The sequence below is a fragment of the Miscanthus floridulus genome, chromosome 3 (genome assembly GCF_019320115.1).
Source record: "Miscanthus floridulus cultivar M001 chromosome 3, ASM1932011v1, whole genome shotgun sequence".
Classification (NCBI taxonomy): Eukaryota; Viridiplantae; Streptophyta; class Magnoliopsida; order Poales; family Poaceae; genus Miscanthus; species Miscanthus floridulus.
The window spans coordinates 54,884,968-54,911,875 of record NC_089582.1 but is presented as its reverse complement, the minus strand read 5'-3'; the positions used below and the strand labels follow the sequence as shown (position 1 = coordinate 54,911,875).

Sequence of the window (26,908 nt, the reverse complement as noted above, 5' to 3'; positions counted from 1 at the left end):
CTGCCTACGTCCACATCCCGCCCCATGCCCCCACGTCCACATCCCGCCCAGCGCCCTCATCCGTCGCAGGACCGCGCGCCCAACGCCCACCCCGCACCCACGTGGGTTGGCCCATGGCTGCGCCCCAACAGCAGCAGGCGGCTGCGCCAGGCCGCTGTCCGTGATCCACCGACGCCGTGTAACATCCCGAACTACTTTTGAAACATCTAGATGAAACATCTGCAATATACATCTGAAATATATGAAACACTTGAAACATGCGTGTACAGCAATAGCAACATATGACATCCAAATCTACTTTTGCAACATTCAGATAAAAACAGTTGCAACATAAGTATGAAACATATGAAACACTTGAAACACACGCTTGAAACATGCGGATAGAGCCATAGCAACATATACAACATCCAGATGGAACACTTGAAACATACGTCTGAAAACACCGGAAACATAGGCTTGCAATATGCGTATATTGTCATTGCAACATATGCAACATCCCAGATCTACTTTTGCAACATCTAGATGAAACACTTGAAACATAAGTCTGAAACACTGAAACACAGTGTCACCAGCGACCACGGCCTACATGGTGGGGAACTACGGTAGCCAGCAAGCTCAGGTTAGGGGGCGTCGAGAGCTACCCAGCGTACACCCAGGCGCAAGCCTTCCCTTCCTACCGCGGTGTCTTCGGTCGGCCGCGGTGCACGCCACGGTCGTGATGGCGCAAGGTGGATGGGGGCGCGACGCGGGGTGTGGAGGAGCGTGGGATGATGGCTGGGTGCAGCGCACCCATGCTGAAGAAGGCCGCGGCGGCCGGAGAAGGCGAGCTACGGGCGAGCGGCGCGATGGATGCGCCAGCGGCGGTCGCATGCGTCGGTGGGGAAAGGAAATGTCGATGTCTTTTCGAGAAACCGTGAAACAATTAGGTGGAGCGGAGCAGGCCTGTTGGGCCCGATGATTGCGCAAGCCCAAGAATAGGCTGTCCGGACGGGTATGCCTGGACGGACGCCCTCACCAGAGAATTTTCGATAGAGGAGGGAAGGAAGAGGTGTGGCAGTGGTAGTGCTGGGATCCCGCTCGAACCATCGTAAGCTAAGAAAAAACTTAAGTTACATTTAAACTTTAGGGCTTTTGATGTCTGTTATTAGATAGCTTTTCATCCAGGCATGAATCCGACCCCAGGCCATCAAAATCCTATGTCTGAGAATCATTGCGCAGGTTTTCAACCTTTGAAGTTTGGATGATAAAAAACTGTAGTATAAAAAATCTGTGGTTTTATAAGTCAAATAGACACAGAACCGTGGTTTAGAAAAAAAAGGTCATGAGTGGAGTTTCTAAAGCTCCAAAATGACTAGAGTTTTGACAAAACAATGGTTTCAGTTGCAAACACCCAGTAGCTTTTAAAAACCAAAGTATTTTGTAAAACCATAATATTTCGTCAATATTTCAAAAATACTTTGCATCCAAAAAGGGTTTTACTGTTTTTTTTTTCTAAATCATGACAATTTTAGACAATGCAGGTACTTCTACGAATCAGCACGCATTTATGCAAAAGCTGGCAATAATTTTTTTTATAAATGGGAGACTAATAATAGTGTCCTGTACCTACTCTCTCCAGCATTGCTTCTTATTACATAACAAAAAGGAAAATGACAACAGAATATTGTGTTCATGCAAGATCTTCGGATGGGAATGTGTGGGTGACAGTATCCCACTTAAACCAACCATTCCATATTTGCATGTAGCTTCCTTTCACACATTTCATTTTGTGGATCTGATCTTCTCTTGTTCCAAACTTTTGTTTCTTCGTTGCGTCTTTTGTGTGTCACTAAAAATTTCGAAACAAAAAGAAGGCTTGGAAACTGAGCCGATCGAGTATTGTAGGGCCTCAAGAGGTAATTAAACATGATGTTGTGATCCTTGATAGTTTACGTTATGAGCATTCTTGTTTCCTTTTCATTTGATTTCTTAGGAAATATTGTTTTAATTTCCCTATAGCTTAAACTTGCTGTGTAGATTGATTGATCTGGGGGAAGGGAAAAAGATAAAGAAATACTTGGCTATCGCTGGCCATGTAAATTGAATGCTTCTTCCAAATGTGGTAAGCCATTTTCTGTTTCTGCGATCAAATTAAAAAGTTGAATGTTCTTTCTAATATGCAATATTCACTGCCATTTGCATCTTTTTTTTTTGTTCGTTTCACTTTTCTTTTGGAACCTATTCACAAGGGTTTGTGAAACTGTATTGTTTTTTTTCCCCAGAAAACAAGAAGAAACCTGAAACCATGAAAAGTGTGGCTTTCTTGATTGATTCTCTAATTTTGTAAGACTTTTCCAAGTGATGAAGTATGACTCTCATAGTACTTGTGATTCTTTGAATATGTCTACAGCAATTTTTCCACAAGTTTTTGGTTCACAACAGGAAACAAAAATACATGACATGCCTGGTACATTTTCAAGAACTAAGATGTTTGTGTTTTGTTGTAAAAATTTTCTGTCTTCTTCCAATAGAATTATTTGAGCTTGCTTATTCAACTGCATAGGAATAGACAACAGAACAGACTGACATCAGTGGAAAGAGATGCTGCAGTTACAGCTAGAAGCTCACACTCGCAGTATGTTAAGATTTATAATCAATAATCTTGTTGGCAGGAGATTTGAGTTTATGTTTGTTTCATTCCCCAGGAACAGTCAGCAAAGATAGATCACAGAAAGCTCTCTTGACACCAAACAATGGCCCATCAGCAGGAAGACCAAAATCATGGACAAGTGAGCACCAGTCCTTCTGTTACCCCTGCCGAAACCGATAACGGAACACCAGCAGATAAGCTTGACAAGAAGGAATCAAGCTCCTCGTCTTCCAATTCATCAGAAAACTTAGACGAGGATGATTTTTTTCAGATAGAGGGTCCAACACTAGGCAGCACATTATCGTTTGCTGATAATGCAGCAATCTCAGATATTAGAAAACAGAGCAGTTCCTCTTCGCATCCTTCAAGTCATGCCCCCACTGACCCAAAGCAGTCACCACCAGTCCAGGCCATATCTAGGGCACCGGATGAGTGTCCAGACCCCAAAAGGATCCCGTCATCTGTTTTCCGGAGGTCAAAATCGAAATCACCAACAGACTGGAGTGTGACATCAAATGAATCTCTCTTTAGCATCAGTGCCGGGAATGCGAGCTTCTCAAAGGATCATTTCTTCTTGTATGGCAAATCAGGTGAACTGGGCAACCCTAATGACCCATTGGCGCCACTGCCGCCGTTGCCAAGGCTGAGCCCTAGCTCTAGCCCAATGAGAAGTGAGGTGGCAACTGTACAGGCCGATGCTAAAGTGAAGCCTGCTACCAGGGTTGGGGGCGATGGCGATGACAATACTGATTATAACAATAGCTTGTCCCACCGGTCTGATGCTAGCACAACAAGCTTCGCGTTCCCAATGTATGGCCTCTCTGCATTCCATCCCTCAAGATTTACTATATACAAGTTCTCAAAGTTTGAGCTATTTCATCAGGACATCATAAATGGAGTGTTTTCACACATGAGATAGTTAATAACTGAATATTGACAAGTACTGTAATAAGTGTCTTTTTTTTTTAAAAAAAAGGATATATCTTTTATATTCAGTCTTTCCTAGTAGAGCAGAAAAAACACTCTCTTATACTAAATAGAGTATCTGCATATAAAGTTCAGTTAGCATCGCTAAAGAGCGGATTATAGTAATAATTAGACTGTCAATATGTGCTTGCATTGGTGAAAGATTCAACCAATGTTTTCTGAATCTAAGGTGTTACGTATTCATTCCTAATTATCTGCAATTTCTTCAGATTGGCAGGTGAAGTGAGGTCTAGTGAATCCCTGAAAGACGACCCTCCTGAGCTTGCCCGGCAAAGCACATCGCAGCTATCACAGCAGGCAGAGCCTCTTGTTGACCAGGAAGCACCGACAGTTGAAGACAAGGCACTGGAAGCTGAGCAAGCCCCAGCCCAGGCCCCAGCTCCAGAACAAACACCGGCACCGGCACCGGCACCAGAATCAACACCACAACCACCAGCCGCGACAAAATGGTTTCCTCGCTGTTCATGCTGTCCATTCTGTTGCTGAGGGATGCAGTTCCCTCTCTGGCCTTGAAGTGAAATTAAACTAAGTTCCATTCTATCTCACTCCAACACATGTAGATTAAGGTGAATACACGTGCATCTAAATAAGACCTCCATAGGATTTGTTGAGTTTCCGAAGTAGCAGAAGACTGGATGGAGTAACAGGCTAAAGTCAACCATCTATGGGATTTGCTAGTAACTGGGTTGGTTCTGATCAGCAAAATATGTTAATGGAAACAACAGTCAACCAAATTACTTGCTCTGAGTTGTGTAGATTACAACAATAGTATATGTATACACTAGTAATTTTATTTTGTTAAAATGTGACGGTAGCTACTAGCAAGAGAGAATATGGTGCTATTACACTTTATTTCTCCTCAATTTGCACGCAGTTTTTAAACCAATACTATACAAACAATTTTCAAGGACAGTCAAAATATACTTTTGTGGATGGTTTTCAAAATCGACCTTAGGCCACCGATTCAAGAAAACAAGCATTTATGTAGGGCAGGCTAGTTTTGAGATCCGTTGATATGACTGTTGGAAAGCTTTGGTGGTGCACTGGAGCTCTCCGGTGAGTGCCCACATTAAATGAATGGGTAACGACTAGTTTTTTTGGTGGGTGTATAATTAGAGGATGTGGCCGGTTCTTTTAGAACCCTTAGACTTCCTTGCAGACTTGCACACCCATTAGAGTTTAAGAAACCTCTCCACTCACAAAAACTTCCTAGAGATTGCATTTGTTGTGAGATTGGAGTGATCTAGTACATTTGTGTTGAGAGATAGCATCTAGTGGCACTAGTGATTGGTATGACCACGGATTTCTTGTTACTCTTGATTGCTGCCGCCACTTAGATGGCTTGGAGCAGTGATACTCCGCCGAAGCACTCAATTGCAAACTGTGAGGTGCAATAAAGGTGATTGTGAGGGGCTCTTGTGCTCATCCTCGCTACAAAGGCAAAGAGAAACTTTAGTGGAATCGAGGCTTTGAGAACCACCTAGTTATTGAGTTAGCTCATGGACAAGCACTCGCGTAGGTGCCAAGCTTAAGGGGTTGTTGAGCTTGTAGAGGAATGGTGATCCTTGGGATCACCTCAACATGGACTTAAGTGACCGGCAAGTCACTAAACCACATGATATATCTTGTGTCATCCCTTTATATGGTTTGAGTTCTCTACTCTTGTGCTTTTACTTGTTGTTCAACTCATAGAGCGGAACTAGTAGGACTCGTCATCCTAGGGTGCTTACCTACCTAGCTGAAAGCTCTAGTTTGTTTTTGTTAATTGAGTGACAACTAGTGGACCAATGCTTTCAATAAAGATGATTGAGCTAGGTTCACATGAAGGAGTTGATCAAGGCTAGGAGATGGTGTAGATGATCATAACCATGGTGCAAGTGCTCAACACAAAGAAGAGAAATAGAGATGAAAACAAGCCTGAAAGCAAATGTATATCAATAGGGCTTTGTTTTGCCGGCAAGGTGCAATAGAATGCATGATCGGGTACACGGGTTTAGGATAGATAGTCATATTATTAAGAGGGGAACTCTAAAGCGACTATGGTTATCTAGTTCCACAAGGTGATGACTAATAATGCATGTGCATTAGACCTAGTGATGTGGTGAGAAAGCAAGTGAAAATATTTTGAAAAGGCTAATTTAATGCTTAAAGGTGTTGGTGTTCAATGGAACACATTTAGGAGTTAGCACATTTGAAAAGATGTTTGAGAGAGTGTCTATTTGCAGGGTTTTTAGTCACCGAATTTATCTGGTGCCAGGCCCTTAGGATCGCCGAAGAAAAGGCTCCATCCTTTACCCCATATGTTTCTAATTTTTGGTGTGTTGACTGGGTGGTCACTAGATTTCTCTGGTGCCCCAGGGCAACACCTCTAGAGCTTAGGCTCCTTTGGGTTACATGTGGTGGTGATCGTTGATGCGCAAAAGATTTAAAAAGGCGTCACCTTTTCTCCATTGTTGGTGGCTGGGGGTCACCGGAAGTTTTCGGTGCCTCCTAGAACATTCTCTAGAAGGCTCTCAGACCCATCGTATTTATCTAGTGGTGTCACCAAAGGATCACCGAAGGAAGGTGGAAATTCTTTGACTACACCAAAATTTTCCTCACGACACGGGTCGTTAGGGACTAGATTTCTGAGGTGCTTGTTGTGGGAGATCACTAGAGAAAGCGCTAGTACAACGGCTAGTGATTGTCTAAATATAGCCATTGGGTCTGACTATTATTCATCTGGTGGTCATCGAATTTTTCCAGGGGCACGCAAACTGTTCAATAAAGGTGTATAATAGCTAGTCTCTTGGGGGCTCTATAAATATTGGGGTGTGCGGCCATTTTAGCTCTCTTGGCACCCTTGGTTGATAATTACACATCTTTAGAGCTCAAGAACACACTCCACTCACATTATCATACTTGAGATTGTATTTGGATGAGATTAGGAGTGGTCTAGTGTATTGCTTTGAGAGTTATGTAGCATTTTGTGGCACTAGAGAAGCGTGATGGCTGAGGTTTCATTGTTACTCTTTTGGTGGTTGTCACCACCTAGATGGCTTGTAGCTATTGTGGATTGTTGAACACCACTTGATGATTGTGTGGGGGCTCTGATCAATTGATTTGTGAGAGGCTTGGTGCTCATCCTTGTGGAAATTGCAAGAGCAACCACTAGTGGAATGAAGAGGCTTGTTGGAGTGCCTTGTTTGACCAACCGACTCAAAAACAAGTAGTTCCCATGTCGAGGACCAAGCTTGAGGGTTTGCTAGGCTTGTAGAGGAGTGGTGGACCCAGGACTCGCCTCAACAGGGACATAGATTGCTGGCAAGCAATCAAATCTTGGGGTAAATCAGGTGTGTCTCTTGCCCTCATTGATTTGCCTCTCTACTCTTGAGCTAATTACTAGTACAACTGTTTGCTTGATGTAGGGTCGAGATGGCGGACTAGAGGGGGGGGGGTTAAATAGTCCTTTCTAAATTTAATCACGCCGGCTAACCAAAACAAATGTGGAATTAAAACTATCGGTCTAGCCAAGTCTACACCCCTCTATCTAAGTTCACAAGCACCTTATAAAGATCCTAATTAGGCAACAAAGGTGATGGGCTAGCTAGAGTTCACCTAACCAATTCTAGGAGCAATATCACATAAACCTATGCCACTAGTACTTCAAGCACGGGGGAGCTCCTACACAACTAGTATGCAAAAGCACAAAGCCCAAGCTCACTAGCAATGCTCAATAACAAGGCAACTAATGCCAAATTAGAGAGAGCACAAATTACTTAGCTACCCAAACTAAGCAATGTGACTAACAAGGTTACTCAAACGAAATTAGTCATGCAAGGGAGCTACTTTTATGCTACACAAGCAAGAAGGTAACTAGCAAGCTACACAAGCTAACTAATTACAAGAGCAACTACACAAGCACAATGTATATGAAAGTAAATACAAGCTCATGTAAAGGGGATGCAAACCAATGGGAAGACAAGGATGACACAGTGATTTTTATCTCGAGGTTCACGTGCTTGCCAACACGCTAGTCCCCGTTGTGTCGACCGTTCACTTGGTGCTTTGGCGGCTAATTGGCAGCACACCAAGCCCACACGTTGGGTGTCACAAGAACCCCATGAACCAAGTGAGGGTAGCTCAATGATATACTCTACTAGTGTTGCTCTTCGCGGCTCCCATGGGGTGAGCATGATACCCCTCACAAATCCTTCTCTAGAGCACTGCACAATCTTCTTGCATGCTTCATGATGGAGAACTCACCACCAAGCCATCTAGGAGGTGGCCACCTCCAAGAGTAACAAGCACCACCGGCTTGCAACTTGATCACCTAGTGCCACTCGATGTAATCTCACAATGCACTCGCACTAGAATCACTCACTCGCAATCGATTCACACTCTTGCAAGCACAAGTGAGTTAGAGGCAATCCAAGCACTCCTACACAAGCCACATAGGTGTGAGGGTGCTCAAGAACTAGCCCAAGGCCGACTAGTGCTTGGTTTTATAGCCCCCAAGTGAATGGAGCCATTATACCCCTTCACTAGGTAAAATTTAGGGCGACCGGACGCGTAGGTCAGTGACCCGACACGCCCTAGCCACCGTCCAATCCACAGGATGCGGCCACATGTCCACCGTGATTCAACACCATGCATTGATTCCCAATGGTCACCTGCGCGGGCCAACAATTAAGTGATGACCGGATGCTCCCCTGTAGATGACCAAACACACCATCGTTGAGTCCGATCATCACTCACTCACGTTCCAACGCCGCACCGAAGCAGGATTAAATGCGCCTTCCTCACCATGACCAGACGCGACCTAGCCAGCGTCCGGTCATGGTCAAAAACCACACTGAGAGCTCCCAACATCGATTGGACGTGTCAGGTCATTCATGACTGGACTCTCACCTATGTCCAGTCCTCTCTGCTTCACGTTTTCAGCCGAGGAACAATAGAACGTCACATCCGGTCTCTGCCAAGGGGCAGAGTCTAGTCGCCTTAGCCTGAGCAGCCGAGCCTAGGGCCAAGCACTGGACATGTCCGGTCCCTTCATGGACCGCGTCAGGTCATCCCAGTGACCTTCTCACTTCTCCATTTCTTCATCGAGTTGATCCATTCCAACTCCAACTTCGTCTCCTTTGCAAATGTGCCAACACCACCAAGTGTACCCCACCATGTGTATGTGTGTTAGCATTTCACAAACATTTTAAGGAGTTAACCACTTAATTCACCATGCCACTCGATCCTAGCAACAATGCAAAGTTAGATCACTCGAGTGGCACTAGATGACCGATATGCAAACAAGTTTGCCCCTCTTGATAGTACGACCATCTATCCTAAACCCGATCATAAAGTTCTCTACACACCTATGACCGGTGAAATGAAATGCCCTATAGGTTATACCTTTGCCTTGCGCATTCTATTCCATCTCCTCCAATGTTGATGTAACACACGCACCAACCTTGATCAAGAAATGATATGATCCACTTCATATCATCACGTGACCTTGTTGGTTTATCGATCTTGACCTCACTTGCTTTTCACTGTTGCCTTCATCCATCGGCGCTAAGTCTTGCTTAAGCTTCACCACCACGCGGTCTATCACTTCAAAGCCTCCAACTTGTCCTTCACGCTTGCAACCGGTCCATCAAGCCAAGTCTTGTCTTGATCTTATCCACCTTAGTCACATGACTCAATGTCAAGTCTCATATGCAATGAGCTCCTTCATCACATGTGTGAGCTTGGCAACAAATCCAAGCCATTTCACCTCCATGGCATGTATTGCTCATACACATGTACCTATGGACTAATCACCTGTGTATCTCACATTTAAACACATTAGTCCACCTAAGGTTGTCACTCAATTACCAAAACCAAACAAGGACATTTCAATCGCTTCTTTTTTGGTAATTGATGACAACTCTATAAAGGTATGGAAATTAAGCTCTTTTTGATTCATGTTGCTTGCCTAGGCAATTTTACCATGTGTAAATAATTTTGGACAAGTACCACAAACCCAAATTGGTAGCACTAGCTCCCCCTACATATGTGCCATCGAGTTTGGTTCTAAGCTTGCACATATGCATGGATTAGGATTGTGGGAGAGTAATTACTACCAAATGATGCTAAGATGTATGGAATAAACCTTTAAAGCGTGATACCAATCGGAGTTGCACCTTTAAGGTTATCCTTAGCACCATTGTTAGCTAGATATCACTTGAAAAGACAAAGAACTAGATACCTCATAAGATCAACATTAGAAGCAAGGTTCTAATACCACTTATAAAACAATTCAAGTGTCTAGCTATCATCCTATGCATGTTAGTTTTTAAATCATCATTCAAGTTCTACAACTAGCATACACCACACAAGCATGCATTTCAAATTTAAAACTTATGCATATGCAAGCAAGCACATGAATATGCACATATCAAATGCAACCAATCAAGTTCATGAGCTTGCTCCCCCTACTTGTGTGCTTCTCTTGGCCAAGAATTTTGATCCTTCTCCATTCTTCAATATTGTTCCCTCCTTGTCCATGTCCAACTTCTACCTCTACCCATGATGCATTTACATATCTTTGTTCCAACTTCTCCCCCTTTGTCATCAATTTCCATAAAAGGTGTGCTTCTTATTGATACAAAGGATTGCATTGGGGTAGATGGTTGACACTTGAATCTTGCATTTTTTGATGGACAACACCACATATGTTGGAATGACACCTCATGTAGGATCTTTGACCTTGATACTAATTGGTGGGTCACCTTCCCCTATGTCATAGTATGGGTTATCCATTTGATAATCTTGAACTCTTGTGGGTGAGGGAACTTGTTTCACTTGATGATCACTTAAAGTTGAGGATCACTTGTGGAACCACCATATGATGTGCTAGATACCACTTGTATGAATTGCACTTGTTACTTGTGTGATAATCTAGGTATACCACATGTAAGAACAATCATGGTACCACTCATTGTAGGATTTGTCAATTATAACCATTTCTTGAACACTAGTCATCATCATGAGCTTCTATTGTTGACATGAGCTAAATTGGTTTGCCAAAGCTTCCAAGTCTGGTTTGAACCCTCTTTGAGCTTCTTCACACACACTAAGTGGTTATGTTATCGAGGTTGTACTTGTCACTTGTTGGCAATACAAATTAGATCAAGTACTTGAGTTCACTAGCTCATGAACAAACTCATATACTACCACTAGATTCAACTAATTATTCAAGCAATAGTGGTAGGCTATGAATTTAAAGTTTTTCATTTGTCATGCATGATCCTATAAGCATGTACTATATGCACTAACCGCATACTAGTAAGGGATAAAAATGATCATGCACATTACAATGATGCATTTGCTATCTTGGAGTAGAGGATAGTCATTAGTTTCTAATTTAGCTCCGAAATAGCAATGTGAAGTCCAATTATAAGCTTGGTGAAGACCAATCATCAATAATGAAATCCATTCTCCACCCATATGAAATGAGAACCACTTATGATCAAGTGCACTTTCTTGTTGTGGTTGGCTTCATCATTTATCATTGCTTGCATGAGAGCATCATATGTGAGTACCACTTGAATTATCATGGCTAGCTCTCTTTTGGGTGTTGCTTTCTAGATCAACCCTTTTGATTGCTTCAACTAAGTATCTCAAATGTCCCTTAGATCACCACTTCCATGTTAGCCTTCTAAGTACCACACTTGGTTTACCTACAAAAGGCAGCAAGTCCCTACACTCGGTAGAAGTGACCTCTCTCTAAAAAACCATTCTTGACACTCACTTGAAACGTCTTGATTTGATTGATCCAAGTGATGGACTTAATTGGATGATAAACCTTGAATCTTTCTTTAAGTCCTTTTCTTTCTACTTGTTTAAGTCCTTTTCTTTCTATCAAATGATTTCCAATTGTCACTAGAACTTAAACTCCATCTTCATCTTGAGTTTGATCTTGATCTTTCAATTTGAGTGCCAAATATGTGCCAAGTACACTCCACAATCAAATGACTTTGCACTCTTTGCTTGACATGATTCTAGCTCATCTCAAAAACAAACTTAGGTACCTCAACCACTTATACACATGTTTTCAACTTGAAGACCTTTCAATCAAAGTTACTCCAAATCAATCCAATAAGTGTCACTTTTCAGGCAGATTTTGTACCCTTCAATTAAAAATCCATATCTCCTAATGTACAGATCCAATTTGCCACAAAATTTGGTGGAGATGTGCTTGACTAAGTCATCTAGTAGATGTAAAAATTTGAGCTTCATTTGACTTCTAAATTGCTACCAGATTTCAATTCTTCCACCACTGCTACATGCTGAAAACTGCTGCACTATAGCTGACAACATCCACTCTAAAACCGAAGCAATTCTTATCAATTTCTCATGAAATTTATACAGAACTTAATACTATAAGTCTAGAGCATGCATGCCAAATTTCAAGCCAATCCAAATAGATTTTATCACTCAAACATGGCTAAGATCACAGCTCACTCAGATTTTACAATATGGGACAGATTTCAATACTTGAGCTATTCTTTATCAAATGTGAATCAAACTTAAAACTAACTTGTTTGAATACTTTCACAAGACATAATCCATTCAATACACTTACTAAAAATCATCTCATGAACTTATCCAACTCAAATCAATTCAAACTTGATTACTAATCAATTTATCCATTCAAACATCTTATATGCAAGCAACATGTGTATATCCAATTCAAACATCTTATACACTTCCAAATGAATGAGATCAACTAGAGATATACCTTGGTTAGCTCATGATCATCCAATTTGTAAACTTCAACTCAGATGTATGCAAGCACCGAATAAATCACCACAACTTTGATCTTGCACTTGTATGTTGTAGCACATTTGGACTTCACTAACTTGTCATGGTATTGGGATAATGATCATCACTTTTGCAATACTTAGCTCAACTATATGGTCAACTAGATGAATATCATTTGAACCAAGTCTCCAATGCCGATGGTACCTACAAACAATCATCCACTTTTTGATGGTACCCAAACAAGTTTAGGTCCTTTCAAGTTAGGTGCAACATACTTAGGCAAAGCCTTAGTATGTGTAGCGGGATGTTTTGCAATTACAATTAATGAGGCACCATTGCTATCCTTCCTAAGCATAATATTTGCATGAAATAGGCTTAGGAGTGTTACCTAAGGGACATGAATTTGCTATGTGTCCCCTTTCCTGGCATGAGTAGCAATTTCTCTTGGTTAGAACCTTTTCTTCCTTGCTCATGTATTGCTTCTCATTGCCTTGCCTCTTGAGAATTGCTTGAGCCTTCTTCTCAAGCTTGGTAGGACACCTCGAGGCAAAGTGTCTCATATCTTCACACTTGAAGCATTTGATGTGAGCATACACCTTCTTCTCATCTTGAGTCTTGCTCATCATCTTGGCATCTTGATCAAGCATTGGATGCCTTGATCTTCCAACCCTTCTTGTTTTCTTCTTCTTCTTCATCAAGTCACCACCATCTTCATGGTCGATCTTGATTTGGTCTTGGGTGTATTCTCTTTCTCATCATGTGGCTTTGGTTGAGGCTCTTCTTGTTGCTTCACCAATTGCTTGGTTGGGCACATAGAGGTGAGATGACCCCATGTGCGGTACTTGAAGCATTTGACATGCTTTAGCCTCTCTTCTTCTTTCTTCAATTTGAGCTTTTCCTCATTCAGGCACCCATTTGCAAGATGTCCCACTTCATGGCATTTGAAGCACATGAAATGAGATAGCCTCTTTAGTTCTTGCTTCTTCAACTTTCTTTCTCTTTTTCTTTCGCCCTTTGTCATGCTCTTGTTGAAGCCAAGGCCACTCTTGTCACTAAAGTTTCTTTGAGTCTTCAACATATGCTCAAAAGTGACTTTTGGGTTGTAGCACCTCTCTAACTTGTTGCTCAATTTCTTCACTTCTCTTTTGAGCTCATTATTCTCCTTCAAAAGGTTAGTCTCACAAGACATAGAAGTAGAACAAACATCTATATGTGAAGAACATGGCATATCTAATAAATCATCACAAGAGGTGGATACATGATTCTTGCCTACATCACAAGGGTTAGCAACAATGTGTGATTGATCATTTGACCCATATGATGAGCTCTCATTATTTTTAAGTTTCTTTGAAAATGCTTTAATGAGAGAAATATGTTGTTCTAATAATTCTCCATGAGACACAAAGAAGCTTCTCATGAGTCAATTTTAGCTCATCATGTGAAGATTTAAGAACATCAAGTAAGTGCTTATGATCTTCACATGAATTCTTTAGAAATGAGTTTTTATTTTCCAATTTCAATGTTTTGGCTTTCTCATTTTCTTAAGACATGGTCATGCTAGTAAGTCTACTAACAAGCTCATCATATAAATCAATATGATCAACCACATTAGCATTAGATACCTTGGTGTCACCTTGTGACATGAAGCAATGTGGTGTAGTGGATGGGCTTGTAGAAGCATCACTCTCATATTCTGAGCATAAATCATCATCGACAAGTATGCATGGAGTATTATCATCAATTGCATCACTTGTGGCATCATCATCAACCTTGCCAAGTGAACTTGTGGTAGATACATCATCATCATTATCACTTGACCATGAGGTGGAGCAATCTTCCACAATCACCAAATTGTGGTCATGCTCGACACACTCATGTGTTTCCTCCTTGGGATCATCCTCCTTGACTTTGCCATCTTCACATGTGGATGAATCACCATAGAGGCGGTTGATTGCCTCGCACAACTCATGGGCGGTTCCTTTGCAATCCACCCTATAATAAATCTCCAAACTCAAAGCATCCATTATAAAGCAATAAGCATGTGCATTAAGTTCAAAGAGAACCCTTTGAGCTTTGGTGAGATTTTTATGATCTAGCACATGAGAAATGCCATTCATAACCATCCACAAAAACTTAGGTCCCTTTGCATGAAAATGATCAAGCATGTGATTTTTCCACCATGCAAAGTGTGTGCCATAAAAATTTATGTCACAATTATCTAGCCCACTAATCGCCATCCTCTCGGGTCGATGAAGACCACAAAAGAGAGACCAAGCTCTGATACCATGTGTAGGGTTGAGATGGCGGACTAGAGGGTGAATAGTCTTTTCTAAATTTAATCGTGCCGGCTAACCAAAACAAATGCAGAATTAAAACTATTAGTCTAGCCAAGTCTACACCCCTCTATCTAAGTTCACAAGCACCTTATAAACATCCTAAATAGGCAACAAAGGTGCCGGGCTAGCTAGAGCACACCTAACCAATTCTAGGAGCAAGGTCACACAAACCTATGTCGCTAGTACTTCAAGCACGGGGGAGCTCCTACACAACTAGTATGCAAAAGCACAAAGCCTAAGCTCACTAGCAATGCTCAATAACAAGGTAACTAATGCTAAATTAGAGAGCGCAAATTACTTAGCTACAAAAACTAAGCAATGTGACTAACAAGGTTACTCAAACCCAATTAGTCACACAAGGGAGCTACTTCTATGCTACACAAGCAAGAAGGTAACTAGCAAGCTACACAAGCTAACTAATTACAAGAGCAACTACACAAGCACAATGTATATGAAAGTAAATACAAGCTCATGTAAAGGGGATGCAATGTGGCAAAACCGCCCAAATTATATGGCCCACATGTGCCCATCATTGTCTCACAGACTTCTGATTGTATCACAAGTAAGCCACACAATCCCGGTAGTCTATCGGGTGTCCTCGAGAAACCTGAATCCTCCACTTTATCTTTCTGAGTAGGATACATTATAGAAGACATTGCAGTATTATAATAGTTTAAATAATTACATCAAAATAAATAGTGAAAGTCTTATTAACCATAAGTTTACAAATCATTCATTAAGGTATTACAATTCATTAGTTTTAGCCAACTAGGCAGTGGTGTAGCATGATCAGTACCACTTAATACAATACTCAAAGGAGATTCACCCTGCCCAAGGGTGCACAACAAACTTCTCTACTACTAGCTTTCCTCCTGTAACAAGGGTTTAACAAACCCTGAGTATAAAGGTACTCAACAAGACTTAACTGATGAAAGGGAAAAACTCCAAGGATATGCAGGCTTAAGGGGAATCAAGGTAAGTCTGTAGTAAGAATCAAGATTAACTTTTGCAGAAAAGCTTACTAATGATTGATCCTTCCTTTCAATGTTTTAGCTCAAGTTATATTATTATCAGTATCAAGTTTGCACCTGATCTAAAGCAACCACTTCTTTAATCATCACATCTCATGATCATAAGTATCAATATTTCACTTATTAACTATGATGTATGGTTAGAGGGTCAAGTCTCCTTCTTCGAGAAGCACGGTGATTCAAATCAATTTAGCCTAGCTGGGGTTTCCTTACCACATGACATATGTAGGTCTAGGACCAGTCCTGAACCTACATATATCAACCCTCACTCGGATCCTTCAAAACATGAATGGGTTCATGCTACCCGAGAGCATAGTACTCCACCTCCCTACACCGCTCTTGGTGGATACATAGGATGTGTACACACTACTCTCGCCATCTCTCCACTCCCAGTGCATGGTTGGCTTTTCACATAATGGAATAGCCGAGGTATCAGGCTTACCAGAGTATGTGGCTAGTACTATAAAGTCTCAACCTCTCACAGGCCTACAACGAATGGTCCTTAGTCGACACAGGTGGGGCACTATGTCAAGACTTAAACTTGACGCAAGCAAAGAGTCCGTCCGGTCTCAAATTGAATTCATGATCATCATTAAACCTCAAGACCAACCCTGAGTATAGAACCACTAACTTATTTCTCAACTCCTATCAACTAAGCATGGCTAAGCATCAAACAACTACCTTACTAACAGGGTGACAAGGATGAGTATAGAAAAGTCAAGGCAGGCATGCAACAAATGGTATTCAACCAGCTCCTATTTACTTAAATGCAATAGGCATAAGACTTATGTGAATAGCATTTGTAAAATACAAGGAAATGGTTTATGCTCCAAAGCTTGCCTTCAATGTCAGGGTTGTTAGTCACTTTAGAAAACCATAGAAAAGATAACCAACTTCGACTGGTTAGAAATCCACTTCAGGGACTTGCTCAACAACGGGATTCCAGTCTCGATCACTAAACGTAAGTAATATGCATGCTTTAGAATGATGATGTACTTAACATGTTTATGATGATCAAACAAAGTTAACTAACTTGAGTACAACCTTCCTTCATAATTAAGTTTGGTTAATTACTCACAAAGCAACATTAGTTATTATTATTAACAAGTTGATTATGAGCACACCCAATAAGTAATTAAATTACCAAGGAACGTCAGAGGTGTTTGTGTCCCAAGGTCTACACTAAATCCAAAATCACACTTAAGTCATTTTATGATTTATCCTAATTATTTAGCATTAATTAATTGATTAATCAAAGGCATGTAATTAAGTGGATAATTAAAAATTATCAAAACAGTACCAAACTTTTTGTGGAGGTAGGTTATTTCACATAACATTTACACAAAAAGTTTCATGATTAATAGATTATTATTTTAGCCTATAAAAATCATGGAAGGTGCATTTATTAATTAAAAGAGGTAATTTTAAGCATGCAAAACTATTGATTTTCATCATTTCATATTTTTGCTAGGTAGAGCATACAAAGATAAGCTTACATGAAAATTTTCATGATTTTATCACACTCCTATAATTTATTATGAATTAAACAAGAACTGCTCATTTTAATCATTTCTGAAATTCGAAAAAGATCAAAAATCCTTTTCTACCCACGCGTAGCCAGCCACAGAGGTTGACAGGCGGGGCCTAGGTTAGTAGAATAGTACCCCCGCGCTGACCGTGATGGGTACCGCCATTGACCGGCAAGAACTCGCCGGCGGCGAGGTCTCCGGCGACGGGGCTAGCACCTACATGACCACGGCGAGCATGCGCATCGACCTAGGGTGACAATTGAACCTCTACCGCTTCCCAGCGAGCTCACCATCGATGATGGCAGTCTGATGATACTCCAGCATGGTAGAGGCAGTTACTGACATGGTCATTGACGACGGGGAGACCATCTACGTGTTCGAGGCACTCACGTGAACCTATCTAGGATGATGAATGAGCGGCTAGGGTTTTGCGGCGAGCTCAACGCCTACCATGGTGGCCATGGTGGAGCAGCAACAACGCACTAGCCAAACAAGAGCGGTAGAGATAAAACGGAGATGACTGATAGCATCAGGGGCTTACCGAGGACCTGCTCGGTCACTTGGTGGAGGCAGAGGCACAACGGAGGAGGCTGCCGGCGTCAAGGACAGACGCGGTGGCATGGACACGGCCACGAAGGAGCGTTCCAGCATGACTTGTGGATGAACAGAGCAACGGTCAGCTCTATGAGCAATATCGATGCACAAGGACACTAAAACATCGAATGGCATGGCGTAACGGACTTCGGAGTGGGCTGGCCACGGAGAGGGCATGCACAACGGTGATGGCGAGCTGTCGTGGCGGGAAACGGTGGTGCGGCCAACCTCGACGGAGTGAGATGCTGTGAGCGGGTCAAGGGGCTACGCAATGGTGAGGCAGAGCTACAGACATGGTGAATTATGTGATGGTGCAGCAGGGGTGGCGATTTTGAGTTAGCAAGATGCTGCTACCGACGGCGAGCAAGAGGATGAGAAGGACGAGCGGGGCAGCGGTGCTGCTTAAATGGATGAGGCCGAGGCTCAATGGGCTTGCCAGCAGCAACTTAGGCTCAAGCAGGCAAGCAGCTACATGTCCATGCGAGGGCGGGTGGCGCTGTAAGATGATGGCTCATCGGTGAAGCAGACAGACGAGCAGGTTGCCGGCCATGTACTGTAGCAGTGAACCTCTCCTTCTTCCTTTACCATTGCTCTTGATTCCATATAGCAACTTGAAAATTTCCAAGAATAAAAGTTGTTCAACTCTTCAAGATGTTCAACTTTGCTTTTTGTCTTAACCCCTAAAGATCACTGGATAAAGAGATTTTTGAATCTTTAAAAAGAGACTTGAAATATGTTTAGGGTTTGCAAAAAATTGTTTTGTTTAAGCAACTTTGGTAATTAATTGGTGACTGATTAGTTGACAAACATCTCAACCAAAACCACCATTGGTTAGTACAAACTTTGTACCAATCAATGATACAATGGTTGTAGCAAGTTTATTTGAGAAATTCATTTTAATAATTCCTCCAAAATTGAATTCCAATGCTTAACCACTAATGACTAAGTGTTGAAATTCAACTTCAAATTCAAATCTAGAGTTCATATTTTAGTTGGTTGGACTTGAATTCATGCCCCACACTTGACACTAGCGTAAACCACACACTTTACACCTCAAAGTTAAATATGGCATAATTCCAACTATTTCGTGTGAAATTAAAAAATAGAAGATCACGTAGGATCTTGACAAGGTTTTTGGTTTCAACACACTACAACATACTTATGCATTGCTTAGATATAATTAACCTTGATTTTAGTGAATGCAAACATGGTTAGCTAATATGGATGCTTTCTATGCATGATGATGACATGTCTAGGTTTTAGTGTTGCTTAACACTAGGAGTGTTACATGCAAACCAACGGGAATACAATGATGACATGGTGATTTTTATCCCGAGGTTCACGTGCTTGCCAACACGCTAGTCCCTGTTGTGTCGACCATTCACTTGGTGGTTCAGTGACTAATTGGCACCACACCAAGCCCACATGTTGGGCGCCGCAAGAACCCCATGAACCAAGTGAGGGTAGCTCAATGACATGCTCTACTAGTGTTGCTCTTCGCGGCTCCTGTGGGGTGAGCACAGTATCCCTCACAAATCCTTCTCCAGAGCACCGCACAATCTTCTTGCATGCTTCACATTGGAGAACTCGCCACTAAGCCATCTAGGAGGTGGAAAACTCCAAGAGTAACAAGCACCACCAGCTTGCAACTCTATCACCTAGTGCCACTCCATGCAATCTCACAATGCACTCGCACTAGAATCACTCACTCGCAATCGATTCACACTCTTGCAAGAACAAGTGAGCTATAGAGCATCCAAGCACTCCTACACAAGCAACATAGGCATGAGGGTGCTCAGCATCTAGCCCAAGGCCGGCTAGAGCTTGGTTTTATAGCCCCCAAGCGAATAGAGCCATTATACCTCTTCACTAGGTAAAACTCGAGATAAACTATATAGTGCATGTCAGGCCAGAAAGCAAGTTGAAAACACACATCCTAAGAAGAGCATGATGAGTACATCTAAGGCATTTGAGTTGTTGCACATGAACTTGTTTGGACCAACCACATACACTAGCATTGCTAGAAACAAATATGAATTTGTGATTGTGGATGATTTCACTAGATATACATGGGTATTCTTTCTTGTTGACAAGAGTGATGTGTTTGCAACCTTCAAGACATTCATCAAGAGAATTCACAATGAGTTTAAAACCACCATCAAGAAAGTGAGAAATGACAATGGAAGTGAATTCAAGAATACAAGAATTGATGATTTGTATGATGAGTTTGGGATTAGACATCAATTCTCAGCCAAGTATACTCCACAATCAAATGGCCTAGTTGAGAGGAAGAATAGAACCTTGATTGACATGGCAAGATCAATGTTGAGTGAGTACAATGCAAGTCATTCATTTTGGGTTGAAGCAATCAACATGGCTTGCTACTATAGCAATCGACTCTATTGTCACCCATTGAAGGAGAAGACCCCATATGAACTCTTGAATGATAGAAAGCCCAATATTGCATACTTTTAGGTTTTTGGTTACAAATGCTACATATTTAAGAAAGGCACAAGATTGAGCAAGTTTGAGAAGAAATGTGATGAAGGTTTCTTGCTTGGTTACTCAACTACTAGCAAGGCTTATAAATTTTGGAATTTGGCTAGTGGTACTCTTGAGGAGGTGCATGATGTGGAATTTGATGAAACCAATGGTTCCCAAGAGGAAGATGAGAATCTAGATGATGTGAGGGGCACTCAATTGGTCAGTGAAATGAAGAACATGGATATTAGTGACATAAGGCCTAGAGAGATGATTGATGTTGAAGATGACAAGAATCAAGTGCTCTCCAACTCAAATGTGCAAGCTAATGGTTCTGATGATCAAAATCAAGCTAGTGCAAGTGATGATAAAGGGCAAGATCAACAACAAGTGGCTAGTTCATCATCTCAACCAAATGAGCAATCAAGTGCAAGCAATCAAGTTCAAGTGCTTCAACCAACCAATGTTGCAAGAGATCATCCTTTGGACTCCATAATTGGTGATATCTCAAGAGGTGTGCAAACAAGATCAAGATTGGCATCATTTTGTGAACACTTCTCATTTGTGTCGTCCATTGAACCTAAGAAGATAGATGAAACTTTGTTGGATGCTGATTGGGTGAATGCTATGCATGAAGAGCTAAACAACTTCACAAGAAATCAAGTATGAGAGTTAGTTGAGAGGCCTAATGATCATAATATGATTGGAACCAAATGGGTCTTTCAAAACAAGCAAGATCAAGATGGGATAGTTATGAGGAACAAAGCAAGATTAGTAGCTCAAGGTTACACACAAGTTGAAGGTCTTGACTTTGGAGAAACTTATGCCCCGGTTGCAAGATTGGAAGCAATTAGGATCTTGTTAGCCTATGCTTGTGCCCACAACATCGAGTTATACCAAATGGATGTGAAAATTGTATTACTCAATGGGTACATCAATGAGCTTGTGTATGTTGGGCAACCTCTCAGTTTTGAAGATGAGAAGAAACCCAACCATGTCTACAAGTTAAGAAAGGCTTTGTATGGATTGAAGCAAGCACCTAGAGCATGGTATGTGTTAGGTATCAGTATTAGGGATACCCAAAGAAGAGATTTGAGGACCACAAATGACAACTCGCCTAGATAATTAAGGACATATTTTAGTCTCGCACAACCCTTAGGGCACGGGCTCCATCTCACCCGACCCCTTGGGCATGGGCCCCATGTCGCCCGACCCTAAGGGCACGGGCTCTATCTCGCCTGACCCCTTGGGCATGGGCCCCATGTCACCTGACACCAAGGGTACGGGAGCCGTCTCACCCGACCCTAAGGGCACATGCTCTGTCTCGCTTGACCCCTAGGGCGCTAGCTCCGTCTCGCCTGACAGGGACCTATACCCTCTCCAACCACTATAGGTCAGAAGGTATGACCCCAGAGTCAAACTTTTGACACCGGGAGGGAAGCAGGCACATCTCGAGATGACCCATGGCCATGTCAGGCCATTCCCAGGGGTTTACAACGCCAATAGTGATAGGTGTGTGGTCGCTATGCTGCCTACTCCCCGTACGGCCGCTGACGGGCACGTCAGTTCACCACGCCGTCCACCAGGATGGAATGGGACACCATGACCAGCTGATGACGTCAAGGCATGGTACCAGTCGTGAATAGGAGCCCAACGTGGAGCCATCCCCATCACCATCTACAGCATTGGCAGGACCCACATGAAGAAATAAGAAGGGCGCGGTGGCCCTAGAGGCCTTCTTCTCCCTCGTTTTTCTCCTTTTCTCTCTCTATAACCAATGTCTTCCCCTTCACCTATAAAAGGGGAAGCAGGAGCACATGGCTAGGGGAGAGACTGATGAGGACATGACACCTATGCATATGACCATGTTTGGCACATGGGATAGAGGGGAAGGAGGCCAACAAGGGTGTCCAAGTCAAGAAGGAGGCCTGAGGCTAATTCGGTTCGAGTCCCCGAGGTGGAGGCCCAAAGCAACTCAAGTTTGAGTCTGCCTCAGAATCCAGGACCAGTCTGCCTTAAACCGAGTCACGGACTAGGTTGACCTCGCCAATAAGGCTAATCCCTACCTGTGCAATGAAGAACACAAGCAAGAACAAGAAAGAACGCAACCAAATTGCAGATGAATGATTAAACTCACGAAGTTGGGGTCTCACAAACTGATGAACGACGAAACTATTCTTGACAGATTAATCTAAGCAAAACCCAAACCCTAATGATAGTGGTGGCATATGATTATAAAGGTCTTAGGGTCATCGCCTACCCTAGATGTGCCCCCTAATGGGCCCAAACATGATACACGGTCCAACGGACCAAAAGAAGGTGTCGCAGCACCCTGACAGATTCTGGATGCTAACTTGTTTCGACAATTCCTGTTGATTCCAAAGAGCTTTTGATGTGAAACTACTTGGATTGGCTTCCTTATCAAATTATATTTCCATCCATATGTGGATCATCAAAAACGGAGTCCGGATACATCCTGGGTGACCAGTTTAAGGCAGACTGGTCCTAGATTCCGAGGCATACTCGAACTTGAGTTGCTTTGGGCCTCCACCTCGGGGACTCGAACCGAATTAGCCTTGGGCCTCCTTCCCCTCCATCCCATGTGCCAAACATGGTCATATGCATGGGTGTCATGTCCTCATCATCCTCCCCTTCTTGATGAAAAGCTATCCTTGGCGTCGATTGTGCTTGAAACTGATCCTGCACAACATAAAGGAGAACAGGGTTGCGAGGACAAAGAAAACTGAAATAATTGTGAGAAGGAATGTGACCATGTTTCCAAGTTTCTAGCATGTCATCTCGCATAAAAATTTCAGCAAGCATGTAGAGTCGATGATCCGAAAGCACATGATATATGTCAACACTATCCTATAAAAGATTAGAACTAACCAAAGACAATGCAGGAATATATGGTCGAGCAGACATAGGTAGCAACCAACAATGCTCTCTTTCTTGGAAGTGAACTTGTTGCTTTAAGGAACATGAGAAAATGTTTGTATTATTATGGCTGCCCTCTAAACGAGGGGGTTTGGGTTTTGCTTAGATTAATCTGCCAAGAACAGTTTCACCGTTCATCGGTTTGTGAGACCCCAACTTCGTGAGTTTAATCATTCATCTGCAATTTAATTGCGTTCTTTCTTGTTCTTGCTTGTGTTCTTCATTGCACAGGCAGGGATTAGCCTTCTTGGCGAGGTCAACCTGGTCCATGACTTGGTTGATAACCAGAGGAGCTATGGTGCTAAGATTGTAGGGTTCGATCTTTCGATCTGAAGCCGGATCGGTGTGTCATTCTCCGCCACAACGATAGTTACCATCACCTGATGGAAGATCGGGATCCCCGTCTCCATTAGAGACACCTAACAAGCACATAGCTTAACAAGCTTGACAAGACTCAAGTCCATTTGATCTTTTTCACAAGAGCCTTGGGAACTTCTCCCTCTCTCACTCGTTTGTAACCCCTACTACAAACTAGTGCCGGTAGCATGAGCAACAGCACACTGGATGTAGGGACATTCTACCCAAACCAGTATAAATCCTTGTGTCCTCTGAGCACACCACCCGGGCCAGATGCGTAGATACAAATTTACTCACCGGTGATCCAAAACACTGACAGTTGGCGTGCTAGGTAGGGGCTTTTTGCATGTGTCGACGTCCACATTAGGCCTTAGATGGCTAGTCACAATGTTAGCTAGATCTCTGGCATGCACGTGTGCTTTAGGAACCTAGATTTCATCGTCATGATGGAGGGAGAGTTGGCGTAGGCCTCTACCGCCATCCTACCTCTCCACTCTACAGCCTCGACGCGATCGACGAGGCGCTTGTGGAGCTATAGCTACATGCGCCAAAGGCTCATGCCCCTAGGAGCGACTAGCTCCTTGGCTTCAATTATGGGAGGCTAGAGCACCAGCTCGATGCCTTCCTGGGACCCCGAGCGTCCCGAGAGGACCTGTGCTGCCTCACCTTCTTGTTCACCAATATCATGATGTAGCTTGTCGGAGGGGAACCGCTCTCCCCGGAATACCTCATTCGGAGCGCCCCGACAACATTCCCGTTTGGTCTATGCAATGCTGCAGGGACCATTGGCCACCTCATGGAGCAGCGCATGCACCCATCCCCTATGAATGATAAGTTCATGGGGATGACCGAATACATCGTGGAGTCTTTCCATGACCTTCTCATGGGAGATTCAGAGTCACCCTCTGACTCTAACTCTAGCAGGGGGAGCCATCACCCCTTGCGAGAATGTTTTATGGTAGGTACCGCTGAGGAACGCATCAAAAGTGTCCATGAGGGATGGGCTACCCCACCAAAGGACCTCGATGATGAGGTCAAGGGAGATGTAGGGACTCTGCCTCGCCTATGGGTGGAGCAACCGAGGGCACAGCATAGGGAACTTGAGGATGCGCGACTCCAGCTAGAGCAGGAGCGTGTGGAGCTCGAGCAGGAGATCAAGCGTCATGGAGATGGTGGACGTGCGTGTGCCATGGCCCACAATGTGAGCTAGAGGATCATCAAAGATGGTGGAGCTCTCCCACACTTCACTCGAGCATGCCAAAACATCGCTGCCATGGTGGCCTTGCTCTGAGGCCTCCTAGAGCCCGTGACACCCGAGGATCGTCCCACCCATCGTGAGATCCACATGTTGCTCGAGCGCGTGGCCATGCAGCAGGCGGAGAGCTCATTATCTTAGCAACACGAGCTCGACGCCAGTCAGCATGCTCCCTCGAGATGACATGTTAGGGATGTGTCTATCCACTAGGTGCCACATGGTGGCGGGGGGGTGCGCTGAGGCTCTGATGTATGAGCATCTCGACCTCCACCGTGATGCACGTAACACCCTAGATTCCTAGAGGTGTGGACGAAGCAATGAGAGAGAGGAAGCCATATGCGGCTACCACCCTCATCATGGTGGACGCTACAACAGTGGTGAGGACCAGAGCCTGAGCCCTAACCCGCCGGGGCCTCAGGCCTTCGGCCGACACATCCTCAATGCCGCATTCCCACCGCGGTACCGACCGCTGACCAACATCCCAAAATACTCCAGGGAAACAAACTCCAAACTATGGCTCAAGGATTACCAGGTTGCTTGCTAAGCCAGTGGAGTGGATAGTGATAGTTTCATTATCTGCAACTTTCAATTGTTCTTGGCCAATTCGGCGTGAACATGGTTGGAGCACCTTCCAACCAACCGGATTCAATGTTGGGCGGACCTAAAGGAGATTTTCATGGGAAACTTCTAGGGAACCTATGCGCATCCTAGGAACCCATGGGATCTTAAAAACTACTAATAGAAGTCCAAGGAAACTCTTCGTGAGTACATCCAGCGCTTCTCCCGACAATGCAACAAGAGTTGCCCGACATCGCTGACGCCGACATTATAGGAACCTTCTAGTCTGGGACCACCTATGAGTCCCTAGTTCACAAGCTAGGATGCAAGGGCCCGTGAACCACCGAGGAGCTTATCGACATCACCACCAGCCATGCCTCGGGCGAGGAGGTGGTTGGAGCGATTTTTGACTGCCCCAATGGCAAGGCAAAGCAGGAAGAGGATGCCGGCGAAGGCGCCTCCAACCGCCCCAACAAGAAGAAGAACAAGTAGCGATGCGAGGGCTCACTCGTGACCACTGTCGACCACTAGGGAGGTTGGAAACCCATCGAGGGTACCCTAGTCCACTTCGAGAAGCTACTCGAAGGGCCATGCTCGAACCATACCTTTCCCATCAAGCACCTATACAAAGACTACACCCTCATGAAGCAATTCTTGTCTGGTGGCTCCAATAAGGGGGAGCATAGGAAGGAGCCCAAGCCAACAGCAAATGATGCTAAGGGGAAGGATAGCGGCTTTTCGATGCTAGATGGCTACCTCATGATCTTTGAAGGGTCGGTGGCCTACGACTCCAAGCGCACAACAAGGTCTATATGGTTGAGCCGGCTGTGCCTTCCTTCCTCCGATGGTCAGAGTCTACTATCACCTTTGATCGGACTGACCACCTAGAAAGTGTCCCATAGCCAGGAGGATACCCGCTCATGGTCGACCCAATCGTCGGCATGAAGCGGCTCACCAAGGTGCTGATGGATGGAGGTAGCGGCCTCAACATCATGTATGCTGAGAGCTTGGTGCCATGGGCATTGACCGGTCGCGCATCTAGCCAACCGGGGTGCCTTTCCACAGCATCATTCCTAGAAAGCAGGTCCTGCTGCTTGGGCAGATCGATCTACCCGTCACCTTTAGGAATCTAATCAATTACACGATGGAGACCTTACCTCCGAGGACGTCCATGCTACATGAAGTTCATGGTCGTCCTCAACTACACCTATCTAAAGTTGAAGATGTTGGGTCCGCATGGGGTCATCACCATTAGCACCTCCTTCCAATGTGCCTATGAGTGCGAGGTCGAATGCTATGAACACGCTGCGGCAATTGTTGCCTCCAAAGAGCTCATGGCCATCAGAGAGGAGATCATCGAAGAAGCGCCTAGCCCCAAGTGGTTGGTCGGGTCCTTTGAGCCCATGGAGGGCACCAAGGAGGTCCTCATAGAC

At 43.7% G+C, this 26,908-nt stretch overlaps 1 protein-coding gene across 4 annotated transcripts; it reads left to right on the top strand.

Moving 5' to 3' along the window:
- The first annotated feature begins 1,783 nt into the window (after positions 1 to 1,783).
- On the top strand, positions 1,784 to 4,523 carry LOC136545756 (chromatin-remodeling ATPase INO80-like). 4 transcript variants are annotated; one of them, XM_066537737.1, is made up of 7 exons: positions 1,784 to 1,895; positions 1,999 to 2,101; positions 2,262 to 2,291; positions 2,390 to 2,446; positions 2,543 to 2,614; positions 2,685 to 3,439; positions 3,826 to 4,523. In XM_066537737.1, exons 6-7 carry the CDS (start codon positions 2,733 to 2,735, stop codon positions 4,100 to 4,102), a joined length of 984 nt encoding a protein of 327 aa, XP_066393834.1. In that variant the 5' UTR covers positions 1,784 to 1,895; positions 1,999 to 2,101; positions 2,262 to 2,291; positions 2,390 to 2,446; positions 2,543 to 2,614; positions 2,685 to 2,732; the 3' UTR covers positions 4,103 to 4,523. The 4 variants fall into 4 exon arrangements, with proteins under 4 accessions (XP_066393834.1, XP_066393833.1, XP_066393835.1 ...); XM_066537736.1 differs by lacking the exon at positions 2,262 to 2,291; XM_066537738.1 differs by lacking the exons at positions 2,262 to 2,291; positions 2,390 to 2,446; positions 2,543 to 2,614 and having other exon boundaries at positions 2,691 to 3,439.
- The last annotated feature ends 22,385 nt before the right edge of the window (positions 4,524 to 26,908 follow it).

Excerpts from the sequence above, each read along its gene's own strand:
- LOC136545756 (XM_066537738.1), top strand. The coding sequence starts at position 2,733 with ATGGCCCATCAGCAGGAAGACCAAAATCATGGACAAGTGAGCACCAGT. Across the intron at positions 3,440-3,825 it reads ACAAGCTTCGCGTTCCCAAT|ATTGGCAGGTGAAGTGAGGT; the intron begins GTATGGCCTCTC and ends CAATTTCTTCAG.